The sequence below is a fragment of the Melanotaenia boesemani genome, chromosome 2, assembly GCF_017639745.1.
Source record: "Melanotaenia boesemani isolate fMelBoe1 chromosome 2, fMelBoe1.pri, whole genome shotgun sequence".
Classification (NCBI taxonomy): Eukaryota; Metazoa; Chordata; class Actinopteri; order Atheriniformes; family Melanotaeniidae; genus Melanotaenia; species Melanotaenia boesemani.
The window spans coordinates 7,650,010-7,666,453 of record NC_055683.1 but is presented as its reverse complement, the minus strand read 5'-3'; the positions used below and the strand labels follow the sequence as shown (position 1 = coordinate 7,666,453).

Genomic DNA, 16,444 nt, shown 5'->3' with positions numbered 1-16,444 from the left:
AGCTGGCTGAGCGTCTGCAGAGCAGTAAGAGGATTTCTCTAAAGATTGAAGCTGCTGGATAAATGACACATTTACTGATGTCTCAACACATGAACATCACATATTCACATCCTCATTCCTCAGAGGCTTCAAATCTTTACTGACTCTTCTTATTTCTTCTTTTCTTTCAGAACTTCAGGCTCCAGCTTGTCAACGTAAACTAAAATGTGGTCTGAAGAAGAAGTTCCAGTGTGTGTTTGAGGGGATTGCTAAAGTAGGAAACCCAACCCTTCTGAACCAGATCTACACAGAGCTCTACATCACAGAGGGAGGGACTGCAGAGATCAATGATGAACATGAGGTCAGACAGATTGAAACAGCATCCAGGAAACCAGACAGACCAGAAACAAGCATCAGACAAGAAGACATCTTTAAACTCCCACCTGGAAGAGACGAACCAATCAGAACAGTGATGACAAAGGGAGTGGCTGGCATTGGGAAAACTGTCTTAACACAGAAGTTCACTCTGGACTGGGCTGAAGACAAAGCCCACCAGGACATCCAGTTGACATTTCCACTGACTTTCAGAGAGCTGAATGTGCTGAAAGAGAAAAAGTTCAGCTTGGTGGAACTTGTTCATCACTTCTTTACTGAAACCAAAGAAGCAGGAATCTGCAGCTTTGAAGAGTTCCAGGTTGTCTTCATCTTGGACGGTCTGGATGAGAGTCGACTTCCTCTGGACTTCCACAACAATGAGACCCTGACTGATGTTACAGAGTCCACCTCAGTGGATGTGCTGCTGACTAACCTCATCAGGGGGAAACTGCTTCCCTCTGCTCGCCTCTGGATAACCACACGACCTGCAGCAGCCAATCAGATCCCTCCTGACTGTGTCGGCATGGTGACAGAGGTCAGAGGGTTCACTGACCCACAGAAGGAAGAGTACTTCAGGAAGAGGTTCAGAGATGAGGAGCAGGCCAGCAGGATCATCTCCCACATGAAGACATCACGAAGCCTCCACATCATGTGCCACATCCCAGTCTTCTGCTGGATCACTGCTACAGTTCTGGGGGATGTGCTGGAAACCAGAGAGGGAGGAGAGCTGCCCAAGACCCTGACTGAGATGTACATCCACTTCCTGGTGGTCCAGACCAAAGTCAAGAAGGTCAAGTATGATGGAGGAGCTGAGACAGATCCACACTGGAGTCCAGAGAGCAGGAAGATGATTGAGTCTCTGGGAAAACTGGCTTTTGATCAGCTGCAGAAAGGAAACCTGATCTTCTATGAATCAGACCTGACAGAGTGTGGCATCGATATCACAGCAGCCTCAGTTTACTCAGGAGTGTTCACACAGATCTTTAAAGAGGAGAGAGGACTGTACCAGGAGAAGCTGTTCAGCTTCGTCCATCTGAGTGTTCAGGAGTTTCTGGCTGCTCTTCATGTCCGTCTGACCTTCATCAAGTCTGGAGTCAACCTGATGGAAGAACAAAAGGAAATTTCTAAGATGTCTACAAACCTAAAAAAACCAAACCTGAAACGTCTCCATCAGAGAGCTGTGGACGAGGCCTTACAGAGTCCAAATGGACACCTGGACTTGTTCCTCCGCTTCCTCCTGGGTCTTTCACTGCAGACCAATCAGAGTCTCCTACGAGGCCTGATGACACAGACAGGAAGTAGCTCACAGACCAATCAGAAAACAGTCCAGTACATCAAGAAGAAGATCAGCGAGACTGTGTCTGCAGAGAGAAGCATCAATCTGTTCCACTGTCTGAATGAACTGAATGATCGTTCTCTAGAGGAGGAGATCCATCAGTTCCTGAGATCAGGACATCTCTCCACAGATAAACTGTCTCCTGCTCAGTGGTCAGCTCTGGTCTTCATCTTACTGTCATCAGAAGAAGATCTGGAGGTGTTTGACCTGCAGAAATACTCTCCTTCAGAGGAGGTTCTTCTGAGGCTGCTGCCAGTGGTCAAAGCCTCCAGCAAAGCTCTGTAAGTACATATATAGCAGGATGTGGAGAAATATACTGCTGCTGTTTTATAGGAGAGAATGTAACAGAGAAATACTTGTCTTATTTTTGCAGCTCCAATTTGCTGCAGAGCAGGTTTGGTTCTGAGATCAGAGATGAACACAGGTGAATGGTCAGCCTCATAGAAATTTGAACGTTTCAAAAATATATCTTTGTGTAGACACTGAGAGAGTCTCTTTCCAACTCTCTTAAAAGACCGTGTTGTTTGATTTTCACTGATCTCCATCTTCCTGAGAGATGTTTCATCAGACGGGAACGCTGATGGAGCTTAAAAAAAGAAAACTGATTAAAGTTTGCTCCTGCAGACATTAAAACATTTGGAACTGTTGTTACTTATTTTTTTTACTGTGAGATCTGATTGGGTTCTACAAAGTTGGTTTCTTTTTTTAAATAATGAAACAGATTTGAAGAGTTTTGTGGGGAAAGCTTCACGTGAAAAGTTGCCGGACTTCTGAATTAGATCTTCCACAATCTCTTGAATTTACATCTGAGAATCTGGACATTGAACTGATTGCATTATGTGGTTTTCAGTATTTCAGTGGACAAGAACAACTTCAAGATACATGACGATTAAAATTCAGCAAATGGGAGAAATCAGACTATTGTAATAATCAGATCTGGCACATTTATATGCACTTCTGATATGATCAGATTGTTGGTGTGCTTGTAAACAGACGCATTGATGGTGTGACATAGTTCCTCCATCACGAAGCTCATGATGTGCTGATAAAAGCTAAACTCTATTCCTCACTGATCTGATCTGAAGTCAGCCTCACTCATCAACCTGATAGATTCGTTCTTGAGGTACATGATGTACTTTGTTGTATGAATCAAATGTTCAGATTGTCACTGATTTTCAGTCTGATTCCACCATGAGGGCTGATTATTTTGTCACATATATTATTTGTTTTTCTCTGTAACTTTCTCTCCAGGCTGAGTGCGTGTGGTCTCTCAGAGACAAGCTGTGGACATCTGTCCTCAGTCCTCAGCTCCCAGTCCTCCAGTCTGACAGAACTGGACCTGAGTAACAACGACCTGCAGGACTCAGGACTGAAGAAGCTGTGTGGTGGACTGAAGAGTCCAGACTGCAGACTGCAAACTCTCAGGTCAGGATTCATTAAACTAAAGTTTAAAATCAGTTTTTATTGTACACTAAGAGAAAACCTGTGGAAGGTGTTTATATGATTGTGCCTGATTTAAGCCTTTTACACCACATGAACTTACCAGAACCAGCAACCTGTCCCATATTCCTAACCTCGCTGAACAAAATAATTATGTTTACACCGCAGCCCGATCCATGAATGAATGCCCAGCCAGTCCTGTTACCAGCAAATTCAAAGCCAGCCTTGCCTCCAAATTTGGTCACTTACCTTGAAAAGGAAAAGGTAAATTGGGAGCCATGCCACCACCATCGCTCTGCTGTTGCCCAGACCTCAACATGAAAAAAAAAATTTAAATCATCACATACACTTCTCATATGGAGAGACTCACACACACACTCTCCAAGTTTGAAGTGATTACTTTCCTTCCTTTGAGGAATAGTGAGTGTTGATACAACGGAGTCTGGAGGTCAGCGCCACCAAGCCAGGGGATGATCAGCGTCGTTGGTGTGAGTCGATCATATCCCAGAGAGAAAACAGTAACCCGTCCACGCCCCCCTGTAACAGGTATCTGGTGTCTTGGTTATAGGGAGGAGCAACCGTGAGTTCAATCACAGATGTGATGAGGTTCAGGTGCATCTGTGTGCTGCATGTGCTTTTGTTTCAGTTCATGATTACAGGTAACAGTCCAACAGTCCCATAACACACAATAATAGCACATAGTAACAATTGATAATGTCTATCGCTTTGTAGTGCACAGCAATATAAATAATTTAATATGGGGTTACTTGACCATACTGAAAAACTCAAGCGGCAGTGTTTTGTATCCTATGACAGAAACAGACTAACAAATATCATGGAAGGACCCCTTTGAGACAGGAGAAGGATTAACACTCTTTATTAACAACCATAGGACAAGTGAAATAATCTTGCGACTGGTAGGAACGTGGTGAAGCTGCCAGAAGATCAGGACACATGGAGCCAGGCTGAGAGTGAGGATAAGTCCATGAGTAAAGTAACAACAAGGTCTAACAGGGAATGTGTGTGGTGCTGGAGTTTAAATGGATGGGGAGAGGAGAATGGGTGTAGGTGAGGCTGATTAGCAATCTGGAGACTGACTGCTGTGGTTAATAGTTGGAGTGTATGTGGCAGGGTGAGAAGAATGCGAACAGGTGTGGATGATTAGTATACTGTGATTGACTGGCTGGAAAGGGTGTGGATGTGGCAGACACTGGTCCAGATGTGACAACAAAATAAAAAAAAGCAGCAAAAGAAATCCATAGTGATGGATGTAGCCATTCCCAACAATGAAAATATCAGGAAAAAGTAATACGAGAAACTAGAGAAATATCAAGGACTCAAGGAAAAGCTGGATAAATCCTGGAAGGTGAAGGCAACAGTTGTACCAGTGGTCATCGGAGCACTTGAAGCCAATAATGTGAGACAGGTCCAGTTTCTCTGAACATCTGATGACGTTCAGCTTTAGTTTCACAGCAGTTCTCTCAGAGTTTCTGTCATACGTGTTGTTTTCTGCAGCCTGTCAGGATGTCTGATCACAGAGGAAGGCTGTGCTTCTCTGGCCTCAGCTCTGACCTCCAACCCCTCCCATCTGAGAGAGCTGGACCTGAGATACAACCATCCAGGAGACTCAGGAGTGAAGCTGCTGAAGGCTGCACTGAAGGATCCACACAGACTCAGGTATGGAGAGGCTGCTGCAGCCACACAATGTCTGATAGAGGAGGAAGATCTGCAGACATTTTCTCTGTCCTTCACTCAGTCCTGCTTCATGCTGGATATGAGTGTTATATGAACCACCACACATGTAGGAGCCTTTTTCCTTTGCTCACAGCACATATGTGAGTAGGAGAGTCTCCAAGGAGAACATCTGCAGGAACAACAGTGATAACTGTCTGTTGCTCAGAGTTTCTTCAGTCTGGAAACATCTCTGCAGGTTAAAGGGACATTCTGTCATAGAAACATCTTTTCTGTCCTCTTTATTTTTCTGTTTAACCTTTATTTAACCAGGAAAGTGCCACTGAGATTAAAAACCTCTTTTCCAAGGGCATCTTGCCCAAGAGGCAGTAAAAAATCAACACACAGTTACAACATTAAAACAAACAACAATGAAATAAAACAGGTCTTGCTTAGCTTGGATTTGAAGGCATTTAAGGGCAATAGTTCAGTTCATTTCCAGCCTTTCTGCAACATGTTCCAAGTGAAAGGAGCTGCCTGAACAAAGGCTTTCTTCCCTGCAAAAGTAACAGAGAGCAACAACTGATCATTTGATGGTAAAGAGTACTAATCAACCCTTCTCTGTGTGATCAACGCACAACTGTAAGGAGGCAGTAGTCCAACCTAGTGTTGTAAATAAATGTGTACCAATGACCCTGCGTTCTAGTGGCATGAGAGGGCCATCCCACATGAGTACAAATCACAGTGATGCGTCATAGCGCTACATTTAGTGATAAATGGCAGAGAAGCATGATAAATCGTGTCTACCATTTGAAGACAAGAAGACGAAGCATTCATATAACAGAGGTCACCATAATCTAGCACAGATGAAAAAAGTTGCAGTGACAAGAGAAAAGAAAATTTCTTCACAAGTTTTTCTATGTGTGGTTTAAAAGTGAAGGAGTCATCAATCAAGACTCCAAGGTACTTGTATCCATGAACCACTTCTATGACATTCCCTCCAAGAGTGGGCACTACTAGAATAGTGTCGGGCACCTTCTACACCTTCTACCTTCTACAAGCTTAGTCTTGTCACCACTGATGTCTAATTTTGCCTGAGTTGGAGATGTACCGTAACAATAAATAACTGTATTATCAGCATAAAAATCGATATTAGCATCAGAGATATTTAAACCCAAGTCACTAATGTACAAAATAAATAGGAGGGGCCCCAAAACTGAGTCCTGCGACACCATCTTTTTGACAACAACAAATTCAGAGCAAAGATCCTCATATTTAATGCACTGAGTCCTGTAAATCAGGTCATTTGATAACCATGCAACTACCTGCGCTAACAGTCCAAGGCCAAGTAGTCTGTTTTTTAAAATAGTATGGTCGACAGTGTCAAAACCTTTTGACAGGTCTATAAAAAAGTGAAGCACAGTACTGTTTCTCATGCCACAATAATATAATTTATCACCTTCCTAGTAGCAGTGATAGTACTAAGCTTTTTTCTGAAGCCTGATTGAAATGACCCTTCTGACCCTGGATCAGACACAGAGATGCTCCAGGAAATGTTAGCTTAGCTTAGCTTAGCACAGATATTTATAAAAGCGTGTGAACAGTCATGTTCTTGTAAAGTTCTCTTTAGAAATCAGTCCATGTGGAAATGTGCACATGTTGATCAGACCTGTATTCTTACCTCTGTATAGATACATTTAAACACATGATGGATGAAAAGCTTCCCATGAATGATGATGCTCAGTGATTCTCCCACTTACTGGAGGCTCCTGATGCTGAATCACAGCAACAGACCCACAACATGAATTTAGATGAGACACATATAGAGCAGGAAGTATTCTGGTCCCTGAAGACTCGTTCCCTCTAGATTCTTTCATTCTTTCTGTTTGTGCCGGTGCTCGATGCAACGTCACACATGAGTGTTGTAGTATTTATCAGTTTCCTTCAATTAGCTGCATAGAGCTGATCAAAATGATGGACACAATCAATAAAACCCCTCCCCCTGATCTGATCTGAAAAGAGGAGTTAGACAGAAAAACACAAGTTCTTTACTTCTTCATGCTCCTGAAGTCTGGCTTAATGTATTATGATGTGGACATGATCAAAATTCAGTGAACATTCTAATGCCCTAATTATACGTTGTTTTCCCAGAAAATGCACTGTAATCCTAAAGATTTCAGACCTGCTGTTGGACTGGAGTCTAGTTGGACTGGATCAGGAGTCTTCATGTATCAGAACAGTAACACCTGAACAGTGGTACGACCTACTTGGAGCCACTAAGAGGCTGAGTAGAGCCCTACTGTCCCATGGGAATCTACTGAGAACCACTGATATTGTTGATTCAGTCATGTGATAACAGTTGGATTGGGTGCTGGAGGACTGGAGATGGCTATGTGCGCATTGTGATGATGATGATAATAACATCAATTCTTCCGGTTAACATGAAAAGTTATTTCTAGTTATTTTGTTCCAGAAAAAGTATTTGACTGAGGAAACTGGACATTTTTATTTGCATTATACAAATTTGGGGTCATCGTCCATAGGCTGGATAAAAATATTATATAATAACTTAAATGCATGTTTGAAGACCAATGATCAAACTTCTCCATGTTCTGTTTGCAGAGAGGTACCAGGCAGGGCTTCCTGCTTTCTCCCAACTGCAAAATGATGAAATTAAGAAATCAAAGGAATCCATGCCAAAATATAGAACATAAGATAAGTCTTAATACTGATGATGTATTACTTTTTCTCCAGGACTCACAGATGTCCAGCTACTAAAAACAATAGAGGATGATCTCTCATTGTGGAGGTGCTTACCCATATCACTCATGGAGAGGGTTGCCACAGTTAAAATAATTGTTCTACCTAAAGTCAACTACTTGTTTTCAAAGATACCCACTAAACAATCCTCCAGCTGGTTTAAGTCACTGGATTCACACATATCAAAATTTCTGGAACCCTGACAACTTGCAAATCAAAAAGATTAACTTCACTCAATGGAAAATAAAGGAATAAAACATTTAAAACATAATAAAAAAGGAATCATCTTGTGATTTGATATACTCATATCACAATATGGAATCAGTAGTACTAAATTTTTAGAATATCACCAGTTTAGATCTATTCTATGTTAAAAAAAAAAATACAAATTTAACTTGCAGATACCTATCAGGGTAGCAAAATTCTTAAATCTCCATGCCCCAAAGCTATTATCAAAGCCATATAAAATATTATCTAATAGGAAGATTCAATCTCTGTTCCAACTCTAAAATTGGAGACTGACTTTTTCAGTAAATTTAATCAAAATGAATGATCACAAATATGTTTAAACAGCTTTAATATGACTTCATTCAATTAAGAATTCAAATATGCAACTAATACAATTCAAAATTCTTCGTAGAACTCATTATACAGGACGAAGGATGTTCAGGATGGGTTTGTCACAACCAAATATTTGCTCAGACTGCACAGATGAAATGATTGACTACTACTTCTATACCTTAGTGTCCTGCACATCTGTCCACAGGTTCTGGCTTCAGGTATGTGAAGACATGTCAACATGGCTTAAGTGTAATATTCCTGCAAAACCCAGACTGTCTACTAGGTGGGTGAAATTAATATGGTAATAAACTCTGCACATGCGATCCTTACAGTCGTATACATCGCAAAGAAAATGATCCTTGTGAATTGGGAAACCAAAAATAATCGTTGTATTCATAAGTTCAGGTCTTACTAGACCACATCAGTAGTGAGACATTATCTTCCTCCTCAACAAATCAGTTAGCTGAATTTCATTCCCTCTGGTCCCCTGTGATTAGCTCCATCACTTAGTGTAGGTGGAGGACTGTGATCTCGTTCCTTTTGGGGTTAGATATTGGCAGGGGGTGCTTGATGGCTGCGGGTCCTTGGTGGTTTCCCATGGTGGGGATCTGAGCAGCTCTGCTGTGGGGGAGACTCTATGGTCGTCCCTGTCGGGGACTGTGGGGGGTCTGTGGTTGGGGTCGCCTCATGGCAGTGGGGCATGGCCGCTGGTGGTGCCTGAGTCAGTGGCTGTTGAGCCTAGGTGAGGTGGCTGGACTGTTCTCGGTTGGGCTGGATGTGGTTTCTGGGCTCTGGTGCCTGGGGCCCTCTCTTGGTGGTGGGGGGGGGGGGATTCTCAGGGATTCCTGATGATTGTTGTCCTGATGTTTTCCTGTAGGAAATTATTTGTTGTATTTCTGTACAAGTGTAATAGTTGGTTGTCGGACGTTAGTTTGGATTGAAGGGTTGTTGTCTTCTGTCTATTATATCTTTGTCTCCTCTTTCATTTTCTTCTCTCAATATTATTATGTCCATGTTAGCATGCTCTGACCCCCCTCCTCCTTTCAGGGTGGAGCCTGCTGGAGAAACATGGTTAAGACCAGGAGGTCTAAGGAAGTGTAAGTGTGTTTTTCATTGGATTCATCACATTCAACCATCTTCACACTGTCCCATCACTCATTCATCAGTCAGCATCAAAGTGTCAATAGATCAATAACTGCAGCTGGATTGTGTTTGTTCTCTCCATCAGATTCCTGTCCACTCACCATCCACATGGACACAGTGCACAGAAAACTCAAACTATGTCACAACAACAGGAAGGTGACATATGTTAAGGAGTTTCAGTCATATCCTGATCATCCAGACAGATTTGATGATGACTGGTTTCCTGAGCTGCTGTGTGAAAATGTTCTGACTGGTCGCTGCTACTGGGAGGTCGAGTGGAGAGGAGATGTTTTTATATCAGCAAGTTACAGAGAAATCAGCAGGAGAGGAGGCACCAGAGAATGTTGGTTTGGATTAAATGATCAGTCCTGGAGTCTGAGATGCTCTGATGATAAAGGTTACTCTGTCTGGCACAATAATGGAGAAACACGCATCTCCTCCTCCTCCTCCTCCTCCTCCCCCTCCTCCTCCTCTTCTTCCTACTCCTCTGTCTCTAACAGAGTAGCAGTGTATGTGGACTGTCCTGCTGGCTCTCTGTCCTTCTACAGAGTCTCCTCTGACTCACTGATCCACCTCCACACCTTCATCACCACATTCACTCATCCTCTCTATGCTGGATTTGGTTTCTGGTCCAGCGCTACAGGTTCCTGGGTGTGTGTGTGTTGAGTGTAAAGAGTGTGATGGTAGCAGAGAAACTCTGACTGGTGAACAGATACTTCAGTCTGTACATGTCTGTCTCTTTCACTCAGAAACATCTTTTCAGATTCATGGATTCAATCAGTTTGTGTGTGAAACTCTTCTAAATGATTCCTTGGAAACTTCTTCCTCTTCCAGTCCTTTAAAGATGGAAGCTGTGCTTCTTCCAGGATCCACATGTTGTTTCCAGTCAAAGCTTCACACTGAATATCAGGATGTTGTGTTCACTTCATGTCAGCTGCAGTTAGTTCCACTTCATGATGCTGGAAATGAAAATCCTCCCAGTGTTTCACTCTTAGTTTGTTTGCTTCATTCTGTCTTTATTTGGACTTTCTGACATTTTCACATGTTGAATTAAAGATTCATTTTCACGTCACACATTTCATGTTTTGCTTCATTTTTCACCACAAATGTTTGACTTTCTACTTAAAATGTAGAATTTAAAGAATTTTCATTAAAACTTTCACATATAAATTTTATCTTTATTTTCATTCAGATTATTTTAGACTTTTTGTGAAAATATTTGATGTTTAATGAAAAATAAATATGATGTAATTTCTCTTTTATTTCTGTTCATGTTGTTTTGATATTTTATCTCAAATTTCATTTTATTTTTTATTTCAATCCAGTGACTCATTTGAATATTTAGATTTTTCATGTTTTCCATCATGTTTGATTCTTTGTTTTGTTTAATAAACATTTAACTTTTATTCTGAGGTTGTTTTCATGAGAAGAAACGTCTTGTTGCACCTCGATGTTCTACCGAACGCTTCAGAAGGTCTTTGGTTCCTGCAGCTGTCAGATTTTTTAATGAACCTGCAGCTTTTTGTTTGTTTTGTTGTTTGTGTTGAACTATGTTTTTAGTAAATTTACATATTTAAGTTTTTATCATGTTTGAGATGTTTAGTGGCAAATAAATAAATTTCCTTTAAAAAAGTTGATCTTAAATAAAATTTTCTTTCTGTTGTGACTCTTCTTGAATCTCTTTCTTTATGATGATGATGATGATGATGATGATAATGATGATGATGCTCCAGTGAACCAGTAGATGAGAGAGATTTTGTACTTTTCCCCCCGAAACATGAAGAAGAAAATAAAACTACCAGCAGCATAATTTCAGGATGAATGTTATTGTGTGAGTGTGCAAAACATCAGCGGCTAATTTCCAATGAACAGGAGATGAATGAAAGTGGCCTCCAGTCAGTCAGAAAAACAATAAGTACAAAACAAACATTAAAACAGTTAAAAACAATAAGTAGAAAACAAAACAGAACGGAGGACAACATGAAGACAGAGAGTGACTAGATGACATAGGACTGTCTGAACAAATTTTGAGTTGTGATTTGAAGAGAGGAAGAGAGTCTGTGGTTCGGATGTTGGGGGAAGAGAGTTCCAGAGATGGGGAGCAGAGCGGCTGAATGCTCGGCTCCCCATAGTGATGAGACGGATGGGGGGGGACAAGAATTGAAGGCTTTACAGTTTTTATTTAATCCTGGAGGTAATTTTATGTCTCTGTAAAAGCAGCTAATTGAAAGTTTTGTGGACATAAAATGGTTTTTAACCAGCTGACATGAAAACCAGAGCTTGCAGACCTGAATGTGAGATATTGGTGACTTCCACCGCTCTACAGACTATTAAACACTTGGGATTTCAGTCACGCTTCATTATAACTGTAACATACCTTCTGGGTTTGTTATAAGTTAAGGTTGAGTAAGTTGTGTGTCCCTGCAGAGTTACCGTAGGGCAGGCTGACTGTAGCCCAGGTTGCTGGGATTTGTAGTCCGGTGGTGAATAAAGAAGCAGCAAGACCGCAAAAAGGAACTCTTGATGTCTCGTCTCCGTTTATTACTTTATTATGAATTATCCAGTTAGGCGAACCCCAGGAAGCTCGGTTACATAACAAAAGCAAAATGTCAAAATTTAGTCAAATTATCAGCAAAGCAGCAGTTTTTTTAATTGGTGTGAAATGGTGTAAAATGACTATGAATAGTAGACGGCTTAGACAAACAGCCAGAAATGGTGTTTGTCCTGCGGTGGAGAAGCAAGGAAAGAAGGTCAGACTGCTTACTGCAGCGGAGTGAAGAAATCCGTCCTGATGAGATGGAAAACTGATAAAGTTGCTTTGATATCGTCGGTTTGCTGCTTTATTATATTGTTCAGACTCAACCTTTTACTATGAGAAGGTAAAGCTGCTGGAATTTAGATTATTTACATTTTTGATCCTTAACACACACACACACACACACACACACACACACACCACCCCGCGCCATGTTGGTTGCATCTTGGATATAAACAAGCAACACAACGAGCAGTATTTTAGTTAGTAGTACATTTTAAAGCCGTTTCCTCAGTCGCCAGTATGGAGAAGAAGAAGAATGATGAGAGGACACCGTACAGGGACAAGCTTATCAAGGAGACCGGGATCAGTATTTGTCCAAACTGTCAACATTAAATAACTTAGATCCTTAAAACCCCACAGCTAAGGAATGGAGCTCCGATGCTACGTTACTACCTCCAACCTCATCGCTGGACATAACAAGCTACCTCGTTTATGGTATCAGTGTTTACACGTATGAACAGTTGAGAAACTACAAATCTCTGGAAGCTCACGGACATTTCAGGAATGTCTGGGTGCAGGATCTGTTCACATTTCCACCGCAGGACTGAACAACAGCGTCTCACTGCAAAGGTAAGCTCACCTGCTGTTAGTGAAGTTATGATGCTGGTTAGGGTTACTTTACTTGTTTTGTCTGTTTTCTTTACTTATTTAAACTCTGAGCATAAATGATTCATGTACATTACAATGTTGTAAAAGAAACAACTTCATATTTATATTACATAACTCAGAAAAAGTTTTAAATGATCTAATAATCCTACCACATGTTCATACAACATAATTACTCAGCTAACACGTCAGTCTGGCATCAGCCTGTAAACAGAAACTGTAATAATATAAACGTCCTTATAAATGAAGCTAAATAAAGCAAACGGTTGAACACTGTTGTAAACGCTTGTTGTGTGTCTGCAGTGTGTGTCTACAGGTCCTGCACTCCCAGCACCTGACCGACTCTCCACTGAAGCTCTGGTCATCATGGAGGTCTACAGCCTGCAGCAGATAAAGAAGACTTCTGGATCTGCTCTCATTGGTCCTCTTGGTGACTAATTTGCACATTTTTTGCACTGATTTTAACACAATTGCACATTTTATTGTTTCAGTGTTGCCATCAAAGATGTGGAATTCTCTCTCTACATGACTTGAAGATATTTTGCCACAACTTCAGTGTTTTTATTATATCGTGTGCATATTCTGTATTTTCTTTTATTGAAATTTGATCTGTTTAACGTTGTGCTGCTACTGTTTATTCTGACTGAGAATTACAATAAAAACTTTTATGAAAAAGTAAAACTGTCAAGCTTCTCATCTGGTTAACAATCATGTTTCTATTCAGTGTTTATCTCCACAAGATTTTTAATGTAATTAAAATTTAAAGTAATTTTCATTATTAAACTGACACTGGTTATTTATGTGTTTAAGAGGCAACGAAAAGTCAAAATACTTCAAAAATGCCTTTGACACACTTTATTTTTCATGTTTAAATCATGTACAAAAACAAAAAAATTGCACATTTTTGCTGCACAAATAATATAAAAAAACTTCTGTCTGACTGTACACACACATCATCTTCATCATGTGTCTCATCCTCTGATCAGCTGATCACCATCTTCTCCAGCCTTATGTGTCCTCTGGTCTGTAGCTGAAGCTTTCCTCTCAGGCATCAGGTGTCCTCTTCATGGTCTGTAGCTCTCCAGGGTCTGCATCCTGGTGGACTCCATCTTTGCTGCTTGCAGCGTCTCTTTCCTCAGCTGATCCGTCTTCTTCGTCTTGCAGACGTGCAGCGTTTGTGGGTGTAACTGATGTGTGTCCTAGAAGCAGGAATGGTGAACAATCTGAGCCTCCATTTCTTAAGCTGGGTGACCTGCAGCCACATGTTTGGTGTTATTAAAAACTAGTTAACATCGGATGCTTCATTACATTTCACAATTTTAGCCACTTAATCCAACCAGTTAACATCCCATCAGATCTCACAGAGCACTCTTGGTATTTACCTGCATCTCTAAAATCATTCACTCTGTGATGTTTTGATATAAGATGATTAAATAAAATAAACACTGATCAAACACAAACAGATGAACTCGTTTCTATTTCCCTCCCTCTTTGCCTCTAGTTTACAAGTGAAGCTGATGTGAATATAGTGACTTTAAAAAGCCAAATAAAGTATATTCATTAACATTACTTACACAATAAAAACAACAGCAACAACAAAAACTCTCCTTCTTTCCTTTATGAAAATTCCGAGAGCAAACACACATGAAGGGAGATGGTGGTGAAAGTGATGTCCTTCCCTCACCGCTGTGACAGGGGCCATCCAACCCCTCAGTTACATTTTCAACCTGCTGTCCAAAGCCTCTTTAAAAGTGGGAAACCCAACAAATCTAACGTTGTGGCTACTTTTCCACCTTTTATGTAGTGTGACTTAGTTTGGCATTCTTTCACACAACACGAGACTCCCATTTTATCAAAGATTATAACGCAGCAAAGACATGAACAGTCATTTACAAGGAGGATGCAACCAACTAGAGATGTGACGTTCATGAACGAATCGATTCTTTTGAACTCTTTTAAATGAACGATGGGAACCGATTCACAGCTGTGAGCCATTCTTTTTATATACAAATTTTTGACACTGCCTTCATCAAATCAAATCAAACTTTATTTGTGAAGCGCTTTTCATGACATAGGTAATACAAAGTTCTTTACATGATTATAAACATAAGAATAAAAACATATTTGTGTGAATGGGGGGGCATGTTTGTGTGCGTGCGTATGCATGTGTTAGGATGAGTGGGGGTGTGTCTGGGGAGTGAGAGTGGGAGGGTTGGATGCTGTGCGAGTGTTTATATTTTTTGGGTGGGGCTGAGAGGGCATATGTGAGTTAGGATGAGTGGGAGTGTGCAAGGAAATAGGTGTGTGCATGTGTTTCTGTGTGTGGTTGGGGCGGGGTTAAGTGCACTTGTGGGGGGGGCCTGGGTGGGCCTGGGGGTGGTGGGCCGTGTGTCTGCCCCTGTACCCATCCTCTCATTCCCCGTTAGGGGTGTGGGAGGGTGGGTATTTTCTGGAGTGGGTGGCGGCTCACTGGCTGCGGTCCCTGAATGGCCCGGTCGTGGGGGGCGGCCTCTCCTGGCCTGTCTTGCCCTGGGGGGCCTCCTGGGGAGCGGGGGTGCCTAATGCCACTAAAGGCTCATCATCCAGAGGGAAGTTTGCTTCCCTCTGGACGTACATCCCCGGACCCCTCTTACTTCCCGCTCTCTCTGTCTCACACACACACACACGTAGGGAGTTGGGAGGCGTGGAGCCATGCGGGGTGGAACGGAGGAGACCATTCAGTGGTCTCCTTGGATGCACCCTGTGGCTACTCGCCTCTCAGTTTTAATTGCACAAGACACCAAAACACAAGAAACACAACACACAAACAACACCTGGGGGGCATGGCATGCGGTGCATGGCGGGCGGGGCCACTTAGGTGGGGTGGGGGGGGGTGGGGGGGGGGTTGCCCCAAGGCCAGGTCCCGGGGTGGCTGCACTGGTGGGCTGCTGGCTCTGTGGGGGTTGGGTCAAAGGGGGGTGCTTGGGGCTCGCTGTCCGCTGGTCCGCCTGGGGTGTCCCCCACGGGGCATGGTGGGTGGGTTGTGTGTGGCATGACTGTGTGGTGGTGAGTGATTGTGGGTGCGGCACGGGGGAGGGTGTGAGTGTGGGGTTATATGGGGTGCAGGTTGAAGTAGGTGGGGAGTTGGGGGAGGGGGCCGATAGCACCCTGGTTCCCGGGGTGTGCGGCTGGAACTTTGGGGTGTGTGCTGGCCTACGCCGGGTGGCTGTCTGGGGGGGCCTGGTCCTCCTAGGCATGTTGTGGGCCCTCTGCCTTTGGGGGGTGGGGCGGCCGCCTCTGGGCTCCTGGGGCCCTGGGCCCTTCGCTTGGGCTGCCCTGGCTGCTGATCTTGGCCCACTGGGGCCTGTGCCCCGGGACCGTGGGGGGCTCTTGCTGGGGCTCTCCTCTGCCGCCCTTTGGGTGGGGCTGGAGTCGTCTTCGTGGTGGGGTGGCATGGGTTAGTGCTCCGGGTCTGCTGCTGAGGGCCCGGCCCAGGCCCTGGTCTGCCTCTGGCCTCCATGGAGGCGAGGTCGCATTTGCATGATCTCACTCACCACTCTTCATCACTGATCACTCCTTGATTCTCATGCTCTGCATGCTGACACACTCACTGAGTTGTCTAGTGGGTTTTTAATACTAAGCGATAATTATAAAAAAAATTTTTTGTATTTTTCCTGTGAATTAGTATCTGGTCGCTGTTATGTCTTTTTGATTTGGTTTTTATTTAAAAACTCTTAATGACTGGCAGCCTTGTTTTTTTATTTTTTTTTTTTTCT

The 16,444-nt window shown here is 42.6% G+C and overlaps 1 protein-coding gene across 1 annotated transcript; it reads left to right on the top strand.

The window, feature by feature from the left end:
* Positions 1 to 4,756: 4,756 nt before the first annotated feature.
* Positions 4,757 to 10,033, top strand: LOC121654760 (stonustoxin subunit beta-like). Its single transcript, XM_042009036.1, has 3 exons — positions 4,757 to 4,807; positions 9,170 to 9,219; positions 9,351 to 10,033. The coding sequence occupies exon 3, from the start codon at positions 9,374 to 9,376 to the stop codon at positions 9,929 to 9,931; it is 558 nt and encodes a 185-aa protein (XP_041864970.1). The 5' UTR covers positions 4,757 to 4,807; positions 9,170 to 9,219; positions 9,351 to 9,373; the 3' UTR covers positions 9,932 to 10,033.
* The last annotated feature ends 6,411 nt before the right edge of the window (positions 10,034 to 16,444 follow it).